Below are 19,777 nucleotides of genomic sequence, written 5' to 3'. Positions count from 1 at the left end.
GGAATCTTTTGCATGTCGTGGCCATCTAAACATCGATTGAAAAGCATGCTTAAATAATATTTTAGTGCTATCGACACACCACACGGATAGTGGTTTCATAACTTTTTCGGAAGACTAAGTTATTATGTCATGCTTCATGAATATGAATGGCTACTCTAGCATTCAGCAGATGTCACTATTTCATTAGGCGCTTTTTCCAATATTATCACCGATATGATTGCTTGTGCCTGTACATAACAAATGCTAATACAGTATTGAGACCATCTACAGTGGGACGAGCACTTAGCCCATGGTAATTCAGATTTATCGACAATATTACTCACGATCAAGGGTTTTTCCGAGATGTCGATTCAGATTTTTATAGGAAAAAAAAGTTGTTTAAAACCACAAGTTGCATAATTCACTTGAGATTTAAATTCAGTTATAATAATAACGATTTATTTAGTTTTAGTGATTTATTTTAATAAATTCTCCTTCTCCATATGGACGTTTGGCACGAGCAATATTTCAAGCTATCAAAAAACTAGCTTTGTTTGCTCTGTCATCTTTGCGACTAAAAGAAGACAAGAGTCCTTGTCTTCTTTTAGTCGCAAAGATATTCACATGCAAATAGGCTGCAAATATATTTTATCAATAAAGTTGAGCAAGAACAAAAGCTACTATCAAGACCAGAGCAGCTGAGGCATAATCATAATTGCTTTCTTCGTATATATATATATATATATATTTTTTTTTTTTTTAATAATATGGACACCTTCTGACCTAAATAATTTAAAGGGAGACAATAAGAAAACTTAGGACGTTGGCAAATCCATTTGCACCTCGCTGTATCGCCAAGATTGCTGTCTATCAGTTTCATAATCAATTAATTTGCCAAAAATAAGGAAGATTTAAGTGATGCTAGTAAGATGCACCAATGTGTGCAAGATGGAACTTTTTTTAATTGTCAAGAAAGTTGTTTAAATTTTCTCAGTGCTACTCCTGTGACATGAATTCAAACTCGATCTGCTACAGCTGCATTGATAGGAAAGGGCGTAAAGAATAATAGACAAAGGAACTACTGTATTGCGAAATATAATTAAAGTTATGTGTTGCAACAGCTACGACCTACAAACCAACACACATGTCTTGTACGAGGGAAATTCAGAAGTAACGCCCTCTCCAACTATATAGTAACTTTTATTTTTTGCAGGTGAAGGCCGAAAGTGCTCATGTTTTCTGGATAGGGCCGTAGAGGCCTTTTAGAACTGCTGTGGTTGCTTATGCCTGTAGATTACAATCGATATTTTAAAGATATTTCTCATCAATATCAAATGTAAGCTGAATGCCAGTTATATTTAGGAAAGGGACTTAAAATATTTAAATATTTATTGAAACGCTATTAATAAAATTATTATTAAATATTTATTGATTTAAATAGCAAAATTGTTTTCATTGCTAAAGTCAAAACAACTTGCTGGTATAAATAAGCGATAGCAAGATACATATATGATGTTTATTCTTATGTTGTTGTAAGGTTTTAGGAGCATCAGCGACTAAGGCCATATTGCTCCGTGTACACTGTCTGTAAATTGTGTCAATCCTGAGGTCGATTTTCTGTTTTCTGGACGAAAAATCGAGTTTCCGGGAGGAAAAACCACGCTCTCCTCGCCTGAGGCCGACTAACTCAGCCACGTTGTGAAAAAGGCCCATAAAAATTCCTCTCGTCATCGATGGGACTCGAACTCAGGTTCTTTCCACCCGATGTGGGGAGGACGGTTTAATGTTTCATAGCAGTACATTATTGTCTTATATCAGCGAAAAAAAAAAAAAAGGCTTAGAATCTCTTTGATTATTTTACATGCAAGTAGGCTGCAAATATATTTTGCAGCCTACTTGCATGAAAAAAAATACGTGTCCATATATTTTTAATAATATGGACACGTATTACAAGGACAAAACTAATTCATTTAAGCAAAATTCTAAGAGACCTTCTTGTCCTACAAGGCTACTAAGATGATGGTAATTTTTATTTATTTTTTCTTTTTTCTGATTTCCGAGCTTAAAGCTGCATTTTGCGACATTTGTTCCCTATCAAGATGTCGCCATTACTGTGAAATCTCTTGACATATTTCAAGTTCTGGTCACCTCAGCTTGCGACTATCCTGCTACCATCCTCTTTGTGAGGTAACTTTCAAGGTTAAGTGGCCACACAGAATTGTAATCATTTGGCTACTAAGAACCCTAATATTTGAAAAGAATTAAAGTGTCAATAAAAAAAAAAATATTTTTTTTTTTTGTCTAGGTTTTGGGACTGAATTTCTTCTGAGGAGATTGTTGGACAATTTTTTTTTCCCCAACAGAAATGTTATTTCAGACAACTATTTATCAGTGTTATAATAATTTGCATATCCTAAAATTGAAGGAAAGATCTCTTTTTCAATACAGGATTAAATTAGGGAACTTAAAAATTACCAAACAAATGGATCGGGTGTTGTATCCCTATCGAGTGACCGTTCTGGTCACCAGCTTAATCCATGAAGATTTTTTTTTTTTTTTTATGTGAGTTTATTTAAAAGTCTATGTCTATTGGAGAAAACTCATACGCAGAGAATCAAAAAAAAAAAAAAAAAAAAAAACAGAAATTATAATAATTTCTATTATTATTTCACATATTGAAGCTAATGGACACCATTTTACAATTAAACATATTCTTTTGCATGACCGTAAAAATTATGGGGTTTATTAAATAATAAAAGTTTAGTTTCTATTACAATATTTCTATACTTTTCTAGGAAATTGAAAATAAAAGTGTGCCCTGACTTTTAGCTCACCCTATACATCGTATACAAAGTAGTCAGTAAATACAATACTATACATGTATATACTTCTTTAAATTTAAAAATTGCTGTCACTCCAACCTGTTTTCGAATACTATGCTACAAAATTTTGATCCATCTTACTCACAGTGCGCCATTTGTTCCCTACAAACATCAGCATTTAGGGAGTTTCCCTGTCACACATCCTGATTAATATTAGCAATGGCAATTGCTATGGCAGTACGTGATTAAAGTACAGATTAGTACTTTATTACATAGCAGACGACACACTTTTCTGTTTCTTATCGAGAGTAATTTTTTAATCCAGTGATCACAGCGCCACTCAAGAATTAAAACAGGCAAAAATAAATAAATAAATAAATAAATATAAGCAAACAAATAAACTTTATTGTATGTAATGGCTATACTAAAATATTTTAATAGAATAATATAATACAGTAATTCAGTTCTTTTTATGAGTTATTATTAGTAAAAAGAATGACAAAGTTAAATAATAGTTCCAATTTATGTACTAGACACGATTGTACATATACTGGTGTATCAAAAATATGTGGAAAAAAAATCATGGATATATTTTAGGATACAAAATAAGAAAAACAAAGTAATCTAAACATGTGTCTAATTACTGAATGATTACAGAGCTACAGCTGGTTTAAATTAAAGGGTGGAGTGGGGGGGAATGGCTGTAGAGTTTGAATGGTGAAGGGTGAAAACTAATAAAAAAATAAATTGGAACAAGAAAACACACACTTGTATGAGCAAACATTTACTAGGTACGTATCTGTTTGTTCTTATTTATTTTAATCATTATTTTTGTTATTTTTTACCATTCAAAACTTCATCGGCATTTTTTAAAACTCAAACATCCGCAACCATTCAGAATCAAAATACATTTATATGCCTTTTTTATTCTTATCTTGGACCCTAGATTACTTCCCAGAATTTCGAACATATACCGTTACTTATTCAAAAATAAATACAACAATTATTCTAAAGTATTGAAAAATACCTTAAAACAATTACTCAAAAGTATTCAAAAATATCTTCAAACAATTATTCAAAAGTGTTCAAAAATATATTCAACCAATTATTGAAAAGTATTCAAAACAACTCTTTGTTACAGCCGTACGATGACAATGGATATAGGTGTGTATTAAATGCCAAAGAAACTAAGGCTGTGAGGCATCAGTATATTGTCTGTAATGTCATGTATTCTTCTGTAAGTTTGCTTGTTTGCTGGACAAAAAACAACCTCTCGTTATCCAGAAGATAAAACCTTGCAACCCTCTCATGCGAGCGACCAACTCGGTTACGTTGCCAAAAAAGAATAAAAATTCATTCCCTTATGACTGGATTCGAACACAGGCCTTAAACACAAAGTGCAAAAGCATATTAATCATAAGCATTGTGCTAATAATGAAGGTTTGACAATGCGAAATTACTACTTCATTATAATTATTTTGTGGCAGTCGATTTGATAGGGCAGAGCCATGCCGAGAGTGAGGCGAACGAGGCTCTTGCCTCAGGTTAAAAGCTGAAAGGGGCGCCAAAATAAAAATTAAATAATTGCCAACGTTGCCATCATTAACAATGGGGTGAAATTTTCTATTCTTGCCTCAGGTACTAAAATGGCTCGGCACGGCCCTGTGACAGGGCCTAGCTAACAACGAACAGTGTTTCTAAAACAACAGGGCTTGTATTCTGTTTATTTGATTTTATTATGTTTATTATTATTTTTATTGTCATTATTTTGTCAGTGTTCCGTTTAGTGTATGTAAGGGTGTCCGAAAACTCAACATTGTAGAAGTTTTAAAATGTAAAATATATATAAAATGGATTAATCAAAATATTGTTTAGGAATAATGAGATATGTTAATTGGTGTGTGACTACTAATTGACTTTTCATCTACAGGATCTAGTCTTATAGATCCTATAGATGAAAAGCGCACACCCACAAACTTAGTGAAGAGGAAAATTGCTTTCTAATTAACTATAAATAGGGTGACCCAACTTCACTGAGGACACAACGCATAAAATGAAGACAAGTACAAGCAATCGCAATGCTAATATATCCACACTAACACAAAAACCCATTTTACTGTGTGAATGGTGAATGAATGTGGATAACGAGTAAAAGTTTCACTTACATTGCTAGCGCTGGATCCAATGGTAAACATGACCATCTTGATATCGTTGTCGACGGCTAAATGGAACGCTAGGATGTAGGACCAGTCTTTTCCCCTTAACAGGTGTCAACTATCGGAACGATTGTTCTGTACTGTATACGAGAACCGGTGGTAGCCAAACAGACACACAGACGGAATGCGTACAGGTGTGCTATGACTTGATTGGTCGTAGGAGGCCTACACACTTGTAACATTACGCTTAGTAGAGCAAGGAAACAAATTAACGGGACCAGTAGTTGCCGGCTGCCTCGGGGATTCCACGTGCTTGCTATGCATTCAGCCTGTTTCTTTTGTTAGCTGAAATAAGTATAATTCATGATCAAAAATGACGAAAGTCACTAATTCAATAGTCATCAGTAATTATCAATAACTACTGAATATTGAAGATCAATATTTTAGTTCAATGATTCTTCATTATTAGACACATGGGAAATAAGTATAGCGTAGTTATTTCAATTTACTGGGAACCCCCTACTGCGTAGGGCAGCCACTAAATACAATCAGTTTTGGGGACACCTAAACAGTAATATCAAACGATTATATTCTCTCTCGGCAAGGAAAAGGACCTACTTGCATGGTACTTAAAAAACGGTATTTATCCCACTTATGCCATTGGTTACAAGTCCGGATACGAGGGAAGTTTGTAAAGTTCGTGGCCCAAGTATGAAAGGGTAGTGGAAGAGTGTTAGAAATTTCTGTAATTAATGTAAAACATTTCAACTAGTAACCACAAAGTTTCATACAGTTTCAATAACGTTCTTTCTTTAAATACAGTTCCTGAAGTCAACAAAGTTGTGTGAATTAGGAAAAATGGAAAAAAGCAGTTGCCATACAGTCATCCAATATTTGAGAAAAAAGGGATTAATGCCAAAGGCATTCATGAGGATATGGTTACAACATTGGGAGAACTGGGATGGAAGGTGGCATATGTTGTGAAAGACCTGTAACGTTCATCAAACCAGACCTGTAACGTTCAACACACCAGAGGTTGTTGACAGTATGCATGATCTGTTAATGAGTGATGGACGAGTGACAGTTCGGTACATTGTCAGAGTCTTGAGCATTTCATCTGAACCTGCGTACCACAAATAACAAAGGGTATCGTTATGAAAAAGGTGTCAGCACGATGGGTCCTAAAGTTGTTTATAGCAGCCCAAAAACGCACAAGAGTTCTCAAGTCAAGTGAACATTTGCATCGTTTTCGAACAGATCCAGCAAATTTCCTTGCAAGGTTTGTGACAATGGATTAGACGTCAGTCCATTGCTTTCAGCAAGAGGCATAGGAGCATTCAACAGTGGAAAACCAGCTCTTCTTCTCCTTTAAGGAAAGCTAAGTTGCTTCTTTCTGCTGGAAAGGTAATGGCATAGAAGCATAGTGGATTACCTTCGGAAAGGTCAGACAGTCTTAGGGGCATATTACACAGAGCTTGTGATGCATTTGCAATTTTTTTTATGAAAATCCAAAACACTAGAGGTAAAGAACCTATAATAGTTAGGATTGTGCATGGGCTGAAGGTTCAGAAGATGAACGAATATACTTGTTGACGATAGACTTGAATTTCTGTAGATTGTAATTTTCAGGAAATACGTATAAAGGAATGTTTTTCGAGAAAATGAAAGCTGAGTAAATAAATGAGGAAGAACAAAAGTTGGTTCTGTGAGTGTGAAGTTGGACAGTAAAAGGATATTAACTAGTTGCGGCACGTGTTCGGACTGCTTTGGAAGAGAGAGCTGGAATTATAGAAGTCAATTCAGAAGAACAGTGCCCATGGAAGTATCTATAGAAAGGGCATGCAGCAGAAACAGAACGTCTATGAGACAAAGAGCGGAGAAAAAAAAAATTATGATATTATGGTCACCCGTAAATGATTACATCTACCCATGTATTTATTTTGTCTGTAAATTGCGTGTGTTCTCTGGTCGATTTGGCTGTTTTGCTGGACGAAAAACTCCAGATTCTTGGGGGGGGGGGAACCTTGCTATCTACGCCTGAGACCAACTAACTCAACCACAGAGTGAAAAAAGCCCATTAAAGTTCCTCGCGTCATCGACGGGATTCAAACCCGGGCCTTTTCCACCCGGTGTGGGGAGGACGGTAACGGTACCACTGTGCTACCGCGCAAACACAAAGAGCGGAGAGACTCTCTTAGAGATAAGTTTTTAATTAGCCTAATTCCCCTTTTTTGAGTGGAATCTAGACACCTGAGAGAGGTTTTGGAGCACCGTCCCAGACGTTGGAACAATATTCCATGGTAGGGCGGAGCTGCGATTTGTACAGAGTGAACGGAGAAACCCGTTTTTTTTTAGATGCAGATGAAGCAATATTTGTAATGTGCTTATGCGAAGAGAGCCAAGAAGTCATGGTAATCCCCAATATCTCTATCGGGGATTACCATGAAATCTAGAAATCAGAGTATCATCGAAGATATGCATAGAAGAATTCTTTTTTGCGAGATATAAGTCAGGACTATGTTTTAGACTGAGTTTTGACCTCATTGGGAAGTTACCTGGAGATTACAATTTAAGAAATTGATAGTGGATATTCGAGAAGTTGAAGTTTTTGTGCAGGGCAAGGTTTCTCAAATTGGAAGGTGGAATGCAATGTGATATCATCAACAAAACTATGTATGGGATTTCTGATCAATGGAAGAAGGTCATTAATATACAAGAGGAAAAGAGTGGGAGAAAGAACTGAATCTTGGGAACACCAGCATTAGTGGAGCAGTTATAAGACAGAGAGCATCTACCATAACCCGCATTGAGCTGTCAGAGAAAAAATTGGATACCCAAATACAAAAAACAGTTGGAAAACCATAAGATGGAAGTTTATTTAGAAGACTTTTATGCCAAACAAAAGATCAAAAGCCTTTGAAATGTCAAGAGCAACTGCTTGAGTTTCACCAAACTTTTCCATTGAATTTGTCCACAGATGGATAACATAAGTCAGAATATCACCAGTGGATCGACACTGACGGAAGCCATACTGGCGATCGTTGATCAGATGAAAGGTTTCTAGATAGTTTAAGATTTGGGGTTAATTGATTTCTCCATTACTTTAGAAAGAGTAGAAGTAAATGCAATATACGATAATTGGATGGGAGGGATTTTTTACCCTTTTTAGGGACTGGCTGGATATGAGAAAATTTCCAAGCAGAAGGGAAAACACCATTGAAATAAGAAAGTGAAAAAAATGAGACACAAAAGAGGAGTAAGTTCAGGAACACAAGTTTTGAAACAAGTGGAGAAATACCATCAGGATCTGGAGCTTTCTTAGCATCGAGGTTGTTCAAAATCTTCTGACATCCTTTTGATGGAAGACCACAGAGGCATTGAATGGAGTGTACTGGGAATAGTAGAAGGTGATTTACCAAGTTCACCAACACATGAGTTAGAAGAAAAGAAGGAGGCTAGCAGGTCAGCTTTGTCTTTGGCTGATGTGGCAACAGAACAATCTGGTTTTGGCAGAGGTGGGAACAGAGATGGGCCAAAGTTGCGGCCAATAACTTTTGCAAGAGACCAGAATGCTCGACTACCATTTGGACAAGAAGCAAGTTTTTTACTCTTAGCCTGTTTGAATTCTAGTTTGGACTGATTAATAATTATTAATTATTAGTAGTTATTAATTAAACTAGTTATTATTATTAAATATTAAATTAAATTAATTATGATTATTAAATAAACTTGTTAATTAATAAGTTTGAACTGATTAATAAGCATGTAAAAGTCACACACAAATGACGAGGAAAACTCAGCGAAGCAGTCTTGTTCCACCAAGACAATGCACGTCTTCACAAGTCTGTCATTGCCATGGCTGCCTACATAAGTGCGAAATTGAAATCTAGGACAATCTCTTATATTCACCAGATCTAGCGCCATGGGACTTTCGCCTATTTCCCAGTTTGAAAAATTATCTTGTTGGCATCAATTTTCCACCGACAATGACTCATTGTTGCAGTGGATGTTTTCTTGGACGCCTAGAGAAGACTTTATTCACAGCTGGAATCAACGCATTGCAGCACTGGTGAAGTGTATTGACTCCAAAGGCGACTCTTGAAAAGTAACGTGTTACCAGACTCCTCAAATAAACCCTTCATACTCAGGCTACGAACTTTTCCAACTCCTCTTGTACAATTGTATAAGTTAGCATGGCATTAGAGGACGAAACTTGCATCCTGGTCGCATAGTTAAAGCATGAAGAATGAGAATGAAAATTAAGTAAAATATAAGTAATTCAAAAAACTAAGAACCCTGGAAAGGAGTACACTTTCCTCAAATAGTTCATCTTTGAAACTTAAAACTATAATAAAAGTGTTAAGAAACGCAAAAGTACAAATTCAGACTTTCATACAAATGTCATCAGTTAGCTCAAAGTGTGTATGGCGTGGTTTTTGGTTTTTATATGGCTCAAAAACGACTAGGGTTAACGGGCAGCTCACAGTTAATGTTTAAAAGAGATCAGTTCAATGTGTGTCTGGAGAAAACCTGTATTAGTTTTTTAGTTCCCATGTATTATCTCAGGTGATCTATGTATGTGTGTTAATTGCTAAAGCAACTAAGGCTATAAGGCTTCAGTATATTATTTATGTCAATTGCTTGTATTCTGTGGTTGTTTTATCTGTTTGCTGGACGAAAAACCAGAGCTTTGGAGAGAAAGCACCATGGAACCCTCGCCTCTTACCGACTAACTGAGCCATGTTCTGTAAAAAAAAAAAAAAACACGCATAAAAATTCCTCGCGTTATTGATGGGATTCGAAAGCATGCCTTTTCCACCTGTTGCGAAGAAAGATGATTATAACCACCGTGCTACTGGCGAGGTCATAATACCAAGACAAAGCCAAAGACTTAAAATAACACAAAAAAAAAGACAGAAAGATGCATACTAGGAATTACCCTAAGCGACAAAAATGAGAAATGAGTGGGTCAGAGAAAAAAACAGGGGTGACTGACATTAAAATTATATTGTATAGCACATATTAAGTGCTAAAAGAGAAAATCGGCTGGACATATTGCAAGATGTAAATATGGATATCGGCTTGACTTATTGAAGTGAGGAAAGACGGACCGAAAAATTATTGGAATAGAAAACAATGGATGGTAAACGAGGAAGAAGAAGAAGCCCTGGAATACGATGCAGAGATGAACAATCCAGAAAACTGCATAAGTGCAATGAATGGGAGCTGCAGCAGCAACAGCAGCAAGACGAAAGACTTGGAGAATACCTTCGTCAAGCAGTGAATTGACAACGGTTGAAAAAGAAGAAAAGCGATTCAATCAGCTTTTATATTGCACCTAATTCTAGTTCAGGCTATGAGTAGGAAAACTATCATGTTTGCCTTATCCCTGAAGAGAACTATAAGTCATTACCGTTTTTGCCTTTATCGACGCCCTCTCATGCAGCAAAGTGGATAAAATCACCATTCTTCCCTCATCGAATGTAAAATCTCTGGGTTTGAATATCGTCAATGACCGAAGAATTTTTATGAGATTTTTTTCAACAACATAAGTGAGTTAGTCAGTTTCAGGTGAGAGTTTCGTGAGAATACACGCAATTTGCAGATATAAATACTGTAGCCTCATATCCTTCGTTGCTTTGGCGCTTAACACACGCACCTTTATCGAGATCCAAATATTCCAAATCTTTCGTTGCATCCAAAATGGGAAAATAAAATCGGAATTCATCCTAAATCACCGAACCAAGAAAATATTGTACAGTACATTTTCTCATAATGAATTTTGTTTAGCTTGCATGCCTAAGGTTTAATTCATAAAGCAACTGGTGAAATACATGGGGTTTTTAAAATGTCTTGATTATGCACCAGTATTTAGTTCAACACCTAGTTTTTTTGATTGATTTATAAACGGATCCTGGATGGAAATGAAATCTAGAGACAGTAAATCGTCTCCTCATTCACGCACGTTACACACACACACATACGCACGGACACAAACACACGTGAGTAGGACAGTTGGGAGGATCGCGTCCTCCCCACACCAGATGAAACAGGCCTGAGTTCGAATCCCATCGCTGACGGGAGGAATTTTTATGGACCTTATTCACAACGTGGCTGAGTTTGTCAGTCTCAGGGGAAGGTAGCATGGCTTCTTCTCCTGGAAACTCAGGTTTTTCGTCCAGCAAACAGAAAATCGATTACAGAACACACGCAGTTTACAGACAGCATACGCGCAGCAATATGGCCTTAGTCGCTGAGGCTCCTAAAACCCTACTAGAAAAAAAAAAATAAATAAATAAAAACAACAGCAACAACAACGCACACACCATTGAAGGAATCACGCACGCAGACTATACCTGTGTACAGGATGTTTCATAATATATTTTGCCGTACTTCCAGAATCGATTCAGGACCGTGAAAGCAATGAAAAAAGTTCATATAAACATGTATACGATTCTGAACCATCAACCGACGTGTGTAGATAGTTGGTAGAATCGCCGTCCTCCTCACACCGGATGGAAACAACATGATTTCGCGTCCTCTCGATGACCTGGGGCTATTTTTATAGACCTTTTTCAGAACATGGCTGAGTTAGTCGGTCTCAGGCAACGGCAGCATATTACCCCTCCCCCCCCCCGGTAGCTTGGGTTTTTCGTCCAGCAAACAGAAAATTGACCACAGAACACACACAATTTACAGACATTATTATTATTATTATTAGCTACATGGTGCAAGGAAGCCTGAGGCTTATGCTGTACCAGCAAAAAAAAAAAAAAAAAAAAAAAAAGAAAGAAAATCCCGAGTTACCCTGAGAGAGAGAGAGAGAGAAGTAGAAGGGAATCATCAAGAAAGAGAAGAATGATTATATCCAGCTCAGGACCCTGGGTGTGTCAAGCCCATACTCACCAGATGTGAGTCCCTGGGGTGGTTGCACGGAGTAATATGCTCTTAAAACCCTGTTTCAACAACATCAACTGAAGGTTACAGAGCCATGTCTGTTTGAATTTAAAAAAAAAAAAAAAAAACTTGGGAATTTAAAACAGAGGCGTTCATTCTTGCCTATTTTTGCAGTGTACACCATAGCGTTTATTTCAAAATCCAGTAAAGTTTAACCTTTCGTACTGTACCCTTTGGCAATGAAATGGAAAAACAAACAAGCATCTGAAACAACCTTGTGACGTGGTACTAACGGGCTGAGTGTATTTAGCTGCACCACGCTTTGTCGAAGGCTACAAGAGAAAAAACTGCGCAAAAAAACAGAAAAAAAAAACCCTTTTATTATCGTAATAAAATGGTGCATATCATGTATAACATTTACGTAAAATGAAAACTATTTCTCACTAATTATTTCAAGAATTTCATAAATAAAATTTCAAAATTTTATAACGAAATTATTTCGTTTAATTGTTTTCGTTTAAGTTATTTTAGTTATTAAACGATATCATATTGAAACAGTAATTAAAAATTAAATTTAAAAAATTAAAAACACAAAATAGAATTGTCATGATCAATTAGGGGTCGCTGAACATTGTCTGATAAGAAAGTCAAAAAGAAGTCCACCAAAAAAGTATTATTATTATTATTGCTCTCTTATATTATTTCTCCCTGATTGGGGGTTCCACCTCGTGACGGGTATTGCCCACGAGAGCGAACGAAAATAGTACATCCTTTAAGGCAATGGCTAGTTTCTATCGAAACGGATCGCATTCACTTGTGAAGTGAATGCGACCCGTTTCGATTTAGTTTTATCCATACTTCCAAATCCTGAAAAGAAATTAATTCAGTGCAATTTTATTGCGAATGGATGCATAGGTAAAGGTCCATTATATTCACACCCTCTGGGCCCTTGTGACACAAGGGCCCTTCTGGGCACAGTTAGTTGAGTCGCCGTCCCCACACACCGGGCGGAAAAGACCTGAGTTCGGGTACCGTCAATGACGTGAGGAATTTTATGGGCCTTTTTCACAACATGGCTGACAGTGGCATAGCCAGGGTAGGATCAGCAAGTATATTGTATTCCCTGACGCCGAAATTTGGTATTGAGGCGATTTTTTAGAAAGCAAAGGGCGCTTTTTTTTTCTTTTTTTTTTTTTTTTTTTTTTTTGTGAATGCACCTGCTGACAAAAAATGCTGGCTACGCCACTGATAGCTGAGTCAGTCCGTCTCAGACAAGGGGAGCATTGTTTTTTCTCCCGGAAACAACCATCCATTATATTTCTGCGAGTTTAGGTCAAACGTCATTTGTTTGGCTTCCGAATAGTAATTTTGAAAACCTTCAGTTATTTCGAAATTTAGAAACTTAGTTTTCATAAAGAAAAATACTGGAATTTGATCATTACTATATTATTAATATTAGTCATATGGTGCATGGACGCCTGAGGCTTATGCGGCACCAGCCAAAAAAAAATTTCCCGAGTTACCGTGAGAGAGAAAAAGAGAGAGAAGTAGAAGGGAATCACCAAGAAGGAGAAGAATGATGATATCCAGCTGAGGACTCTGGGTGTGCCAAGTCCATACTCACCAGATGTAAGCCCCTGGGGTTATGTTTATTTTCTGTTTTATAACAATCTACGCCAACAGGGAGGAACTGAATTACTGTATTTGTGATAACTGTAACTGATCAGAAATAAATTAATTGTAGTGTATAATGTACTTATTGAAAAGAATGCGGAAAAGAGGAGGAAACATGTATGACGTTATGCAAAACCCTCTCAAGTGCTTCTAAATCCATAAGGGCAAATTACTATGAGGAAGCATTTTAAGCAGAGTACAAATAAAAGTGACTAAGACGGTCCTTCATTCATATTCTGGAATAATAAATATAAAAAACAAACAAAAGAAAACTGTGACCTAGATATTAGGTAGTTATGGAGTGTAAATGATATACTGTTGAATAACTGTGGAAAATATACATTGTTAATTTAGTTAATATACACTGTTAACTTAATTCATTATTTAAACTGAAAGTGTATATTCAGTTTAAAACTGAATGAATTGTAACTACGTATGAGAAAGGGCCTTTTTTTATTTTTGGAGCAATCACCTCTTCTACTTAGCCGGCGAGGCGTCTTCCCTTCTAGATATCGATATATAGGACAAGAGTTCATTTTTAAAGTAGCTGGTCTTATTCGCCTCCTGGCGACAGTGAAAACAAACTCAACAGAACCCACATCTATTTTTACTTGTTTAAATACCGATATACATACAGTACGTACTGTACTACATTTGCAGTTGTGTACACGTGCTTCCATCTAGCGAGCAGGCTAGCAATGTTGTAGCGAGAAAATAAAATATTTCTCAGTTCATAAAGAATACATTTATGTGTTCTTAATGAAATTGTAAAATAAATAAGCGAACAAAATAAAATAATAAATGAATAAAATAAAATAAAAATTACTATAATAATTTCAAGTTTGTAAAGATGAGAGAATAATTCATCCAGGTTTGCTTCATTTCCCAATATGTGCTTCATTTTTATAGGCTCCTGTAAACTTACCTGAAATCAGGAGCGGATTAAGGTCGGTTGAGGCCCCGGGCGCAGAAGAAATTATTGGGCCCCTTAAAATAAAGAGAGAGACATGGAAAATAAAAATACATGTTAAAAATACAATAAAAAATATTATGTACTATTAATGTTTTATTTCCAATAAAATTTGAATATAATATATGTATAATATAATAGCATAATAATAATCACAAAGTTTGGAACTAATATGTTCAACTAATTTGTTGGGCTTTGCGTGGGCCCTTCAGAAGTCGGGGCCCAGGGCGCGCGCCCGGTGCGCCCGCCGTTAAATCCGCCTCTGCCTGAAATAGGAATTATTTCTAGCCTTACCTACTGATAATAGAAGCAGTCAAGTAAAATATTTCACTGTGAGAATATTATCTCAGCGAGTACACCGTGGAGGTTGTTGTTGTTGTGGTAGGGTTTTAGGAGCATCAACGACTAAGGACATATTTCTCCGTGTATACTGTCTGTAAATTGCTTGTGTTCTTTGGTCAATTTTCTATTTGCTGGACGCATAACCCAAGTTTCCGGGAGAAAACACCAGCTGTTCTCGCCTGAGGCCGACTAACTCAGCCACGTTATGAAAAAGGCCCATAAAAATTCCTCACGTCATCGACAGGACTCGAATTTAAGTCTTTTCCATCCAGTGCGGAGAGGACAGCGGTTCTACTAACTGTGCTACCCATGAGGACCGCCATGGAGGGTCTTCGCTTCTGAGAAGGTAAAGATGAGTTATATGAGGGTATTCACTGCGAGGTCTTGCAAGAACAACTTCTTCTTTTCTTACTTTTGTGGTGCTAGAAGTCCAGAAAGGCTGGATCTTAATTTCCATAAGTTTGCTGTCCCTATATTCTTGCCATATATTTTTCCCTTGTGAGCAGTAGGCTGTTCGTATAATGGTTTTGTAGTCTTGAACAGGGACCTGGCTATCAATTACATTTGAATTTATTTTTTATTTTGCTGTCTGTCTGCGTTTTCATTTCCGAGTATTCCATAGTGAGCTGATATCCAGCAGAATATCACTGTATGTTGTTTGTATTATAGCTGGATCAGTTTGGATCTGATTTGTTTCAGCAGGTTATGGTAACTGTGTTTCATTCTGAATTGAGTTGATAGAGCTTAAAGAATAGCTGTAGATATACTGTGTGCTGGCTTGAGAGTCTAGGCGCTTAGGAGCTGGTAGATGGCAAAAAAGTTTTGCAGAGAAATTGCTGAACTCTGTTGGTAGAGGAGCAGAATCAGCAAAAGCAGTTGGCTGCCACAGCACCTACAGTTTTGTCTGATTTCGAACCATTAGTGTATAGCCGACCAGACTAGCCGGGTGGGTAAAGTGCCTGCCAACCCAAAGGTCGCGGGTTCGAATCCCGCCTCGGGCTTGGATCAAAGTACTGCAAAAAAAACCTTGGGAGTTGCACTATGGCCACAGAAGCCGATGCGCCAACAACTACCAAAGAAAGAAAAAAAATTTGTGTATAACTGATTATATTCAGCATAACTTGGGTGTGAATAGCATGAAGTTTCGTACTCTGGCAGGCCCTGCCACCATACATTACAATACACGGTGTCAGCAATACAGACTACCCTCTCAGAGTGCTCCCATAGTCAGTGCGGATCTTAACAGAAAATGTGCATTGTCTCGGAAACGGTTCATTTTCGCCCCGATGTTCACTGGAACTTTTTTTGCTTATTTTAGTTTGTACTTTTCACCTTTAAATTATTGACCATCATTTTTGAAACGCCCTGTATATAGAGGTGAAATTGGGACTTAAGAAACCAAACAGGGGAAAACTTCTTATGCAGGAATTCCTTATCCGGGTTCTACTGTATAAAATTTTTCACGTGGGAACAGAAATACAGGTGTATTTATAAATTGGGGAGAGGAATTAAGGTGGTTAAGCACGAAAACAACCTGGGGATTATGATACAATTAGATATGAAATTTACCGTGCTGTGAACATAAAATTAGACAGAAAGATGGCAATCTGTTTATGATTTATAGGAATTTTTCAGGTAGGGATGATAAGGAATTCATTGTCTCTCTGTATAAAATGATGGTGAGGTGGCATTTAGAATATTATATTCATGTCTGGAGGAGATGGCTCAGACAAGGGGAACCAGATTGCCGAGCAGTGCTAATCGATGTTCGTATGAAGAATGTGCTAGAGGGTGTGGACTGCAAATCATGGGAACTAAACATCATAGGGAAGAGAAATTAATTCAAAAATAGAGCATTAGTCACTGAACAGAATCAACAAAATGAACGAAGGTAGTACATTTTCACTAGATGGAGAGAAGATACCAGTGAAAATAAATATAACATATTTGGGAGTAATAGAAGAGAGGATCAAGAACTTGATATTTGGCCAGAATGTTTCAGATAATTGGCATATACTACCAGATCATGGCTGAGGCAAAGTTTGGTAAAGTTCATAGCGGAATTGGACAGTCACATTTTTGGCGAGAAAAAGTATGAGTGTTTCGGTGTTTTGGTAGATGCAATAAAATTACGTCTGTTTGTATTACTTAGCTATTCTAGTACTAACATTGAAACTTGAACCGAAACTCTGAAACTAGACTTTTCTCGATTTTGATAGTCGGGAATTCTTGATTTTGATAGTCAGGACTGTTTTTAGACACCTTGAAAATTCCAACGTTTTCCCCCTAGAGCTTGGAGTTGTTTAGAAATTGCGCCACCGAATCTCAATAAATACGACCCTCCTTGGGCCCACTTCAGCAGAGTTCATAACTAGGCGTCATCATAAAATTAAGGTTACTGAGCATTACGACTATAATAATTTGTGTTCTGTAGCAGTTTGCAAGGTATAGACAATCTACATAAAAAATACCCTGTTATTTTTGCATACTGCTTAGTGTACTTTTATGTTTTAATTTTAAAATCTGAATTCAAAGAAACAACTATATTCTCTTTGCCTGTGAAATATTGACTTGGACATAGTTTTAAATAAGTTATTTTTAATATAACTGAAGTACACACAGATATTAAAATAAATAAACAAGTCGTTTATCAAAGGTGAGTGCTGAAAATTAAGCTAAGCTATACATACGATCTAGTTATTACATTACAGCACATAAGGACTCCTTAAAAAATCAAGAGTCAATAAACAAGTCATTTAAAAAATGTTTCGTTTTTGTCCTTTTTGATATCAGAAAAATATAAGAAGTGGACTTTTTTTGATAAAATTGATTCTTGGAATAGAATGCTTTTCATAAATACACTGTGCTGCCACTTTATTAAGTACACCTATCTAGTAGCTTGTTGAGCTTCCTTTAGCCTTCAAAATAGACTGATTTCGTCTAAGCATGGATTGAGCAAGATGCTGAAACGTTGTGCATGAATGGAGTACCATGCAAACATGAGTGTGTCACGCAGTTCCTTGAGATTCGAAGGAGGTGTAGGCCAGCAGCGAACAACCTTTCCAGCTCATCTCAAAGATGTTTAATAGGATTGAGATCCGCTAACTGAGAGGGCCACTGCAGCAAAGAAAAGTCATTGTCGTGTTCCTGGAACAATTCCATAGTGATTCGGGCTTTGTGTACCGGCGCTACACTACGATAAAATCGTTATTACAAGATTTTATCGTTGTCGTTATTATTTATAATGCTGATTAGCATCGGAGGTCGTACCGTATTTGTATATTATATCTGTACAGATTCAGGTTCATGGACTTGTACAGATATAATACTGATTTGCATGTTTGTGTAGGCTGACAATCCTAGAATAACTCACGGGGAAATCACATTCCCTGCAGCTTAGATTGGCTAAATACTGTCCTAACTGAACAGCAATTTAAGAATTCTTTCGGTCTCCGATGTGATTCAATCCAAACCTCTTTAAATGAAGACATGAACTCCTAAGACGAGAGAGTTTATTTTCATTGTAATGTTTATGGCAGCCGGTAAACCACAGTTTCCTATGGGGGTAAACCATAGGAGAACCGGTAAACCACTACAGTTTCCTATGGGATCTGGATTTTTTATAGTAGGTCACCAATCGATCCTGCATTAATGAGAACGTTCGTTATCTTAAGACCACAGCCAAATATCTTAATACGTTTTTCTTCTAAGAAAATAATTTTACAGTTTTTAAAATTTTTAATTTATTTAATTGAATATCAACTGAAGAGTTAATACGTATACAGTATATTTGAATGTTCAGGTAGCATGTTGTAGATCATTAGCAAAGATCTTTTTGGACTGATGCATTTAGTTAATCAAAAAAAAAAAAAAAAAAACCACAAGCAAACAAACAGACATTTTTAGTTACGAGCCGCTCAATTGGCCCGTAACTAAAAATACGCATAAATTACACATCTCAGGTGTAATTTGTGCGTAAATTTCATATTTTGAAGACTAAATGCTGAAGGCATAATATGTTATGGATTGGAATTAACTAAACAGGGTGTCTCAAAAATACACGGCATAACTTCAGGAATGAGTTCCTCATATGTAGACAATAAAAATATTTTATATCAACGTAGTTCCGGAAATGCTTGGTTCCCGAGTTATTAACCGGAATGTCTTATCTCCCTCAGGTGATTTCCTTCATCACCAGGTACTGACAGAATCTGGTGGTTTTCCATTCCGACCATGTACTCAAATCAGGAGCAAGTGGATATGCACTTTATGTACTGTTTGGCGGACGGCAATGCTCTGGAGGCTCGTCGTTTGTACCACGAAAGGTTCATAGAACGAAGATGTCCAGACAGGAAAACGTTTGAAGGTATCCATCGCCGCCTTTGTGAACATGGGACCTTTACACCTCGTGCTGCGACAGAGGACGACCAAGATCTACCACTCCTGAAGTAGAGGAGAAGATTTTGGATGTTGTGCATGCCGCTCCTGGAATCAGCCCACTCAGCAATGCAACTGGCTGTTCAACGTTCGATTATTTGAAGATTGTTGCGAGAACACCAACTGTATCCTTACCATCTGCAACGGGTACAGGCCTTGTCACCAGCAAATTACCCTGAACAAGTAATGTTCTGCCAGTGGTTCTTGCAGCAGTGTGATATAACTCCTCACTTTCCTGCTTTAGTGATATTCACAGATGAAGCACAGTTCACACGAAACGGAATCCAAAACTTTGGATTTGGTGAGCTGAACCGCTGTTGGTGATGTGATATCACCAACAGCGGTTCAGCCTCAACATCTGGGCTGGTGTTTTTGGTGATAAGGTATTTGGGGCCCCATGTACTTCCAAACAAACTCACAGGGCAGGCGTACAGAAACTTTCTGCGCGGGTCGCACAGTGGTATCGTCACCGTCCTCCCCACACCGGGTAGAAAAGGCAC

The 19,777-nt window shown here is 37.0% G+C and overlaps 1 protein-coding gene across 2 annotated transcripts in view; it reads right to left on the bottom strand.

Annotated features, from left to right (window-relative positions):
- The window catches only part of LOC150088912 (5-aminolevulinate synthase, erythroid-specific, mitochondrial-like), a 148,113-nt gene that overhangs the window by 51,818 nt on the left and 76,518 nt on the right, over positions 1-19,777 (bottom strand). Inside the window, exon 1 of one of the 2 annotated variants that reach the window (XM_090369716.1) lies at positions 4,967-5,070. The exons of the other annotated variant lie outside the window; for it this stretch is intronic. Within the exon in view, the coding sequence (XP_090225842.1) occupies positions 4,967-5,002 (36 nt within the window). The 5' untranslated portion in view covers positions 5,003-5,070. Of the gene's footprint in view, positions 1-4,966; positions 5,071-19,777 lie in introns of those variants that run through there. 2 annotated transcript variants of the gene reach the window in all.

The sequence above is a fragment of the Mastigoproctus giganteus genome, chromosome 3 (assembly GCF_048544385.1).
Source record: "Mastigoproctus giganteus isolate SK-2022 chromosome 3, ASM4854438v1, whole genome shotgun sequence".
In the NCBI taxonomy this organism is placed as follows: Eukaryota; Metazoa; Arthropoda; class Arachnida; order Uropygi; family Thelyphonidae; genus Mastigoproctus; species Mastigoproctus giganteus.
This window is presented reverse-complemented; position numbering and strand designations above follow the sequence as displayed.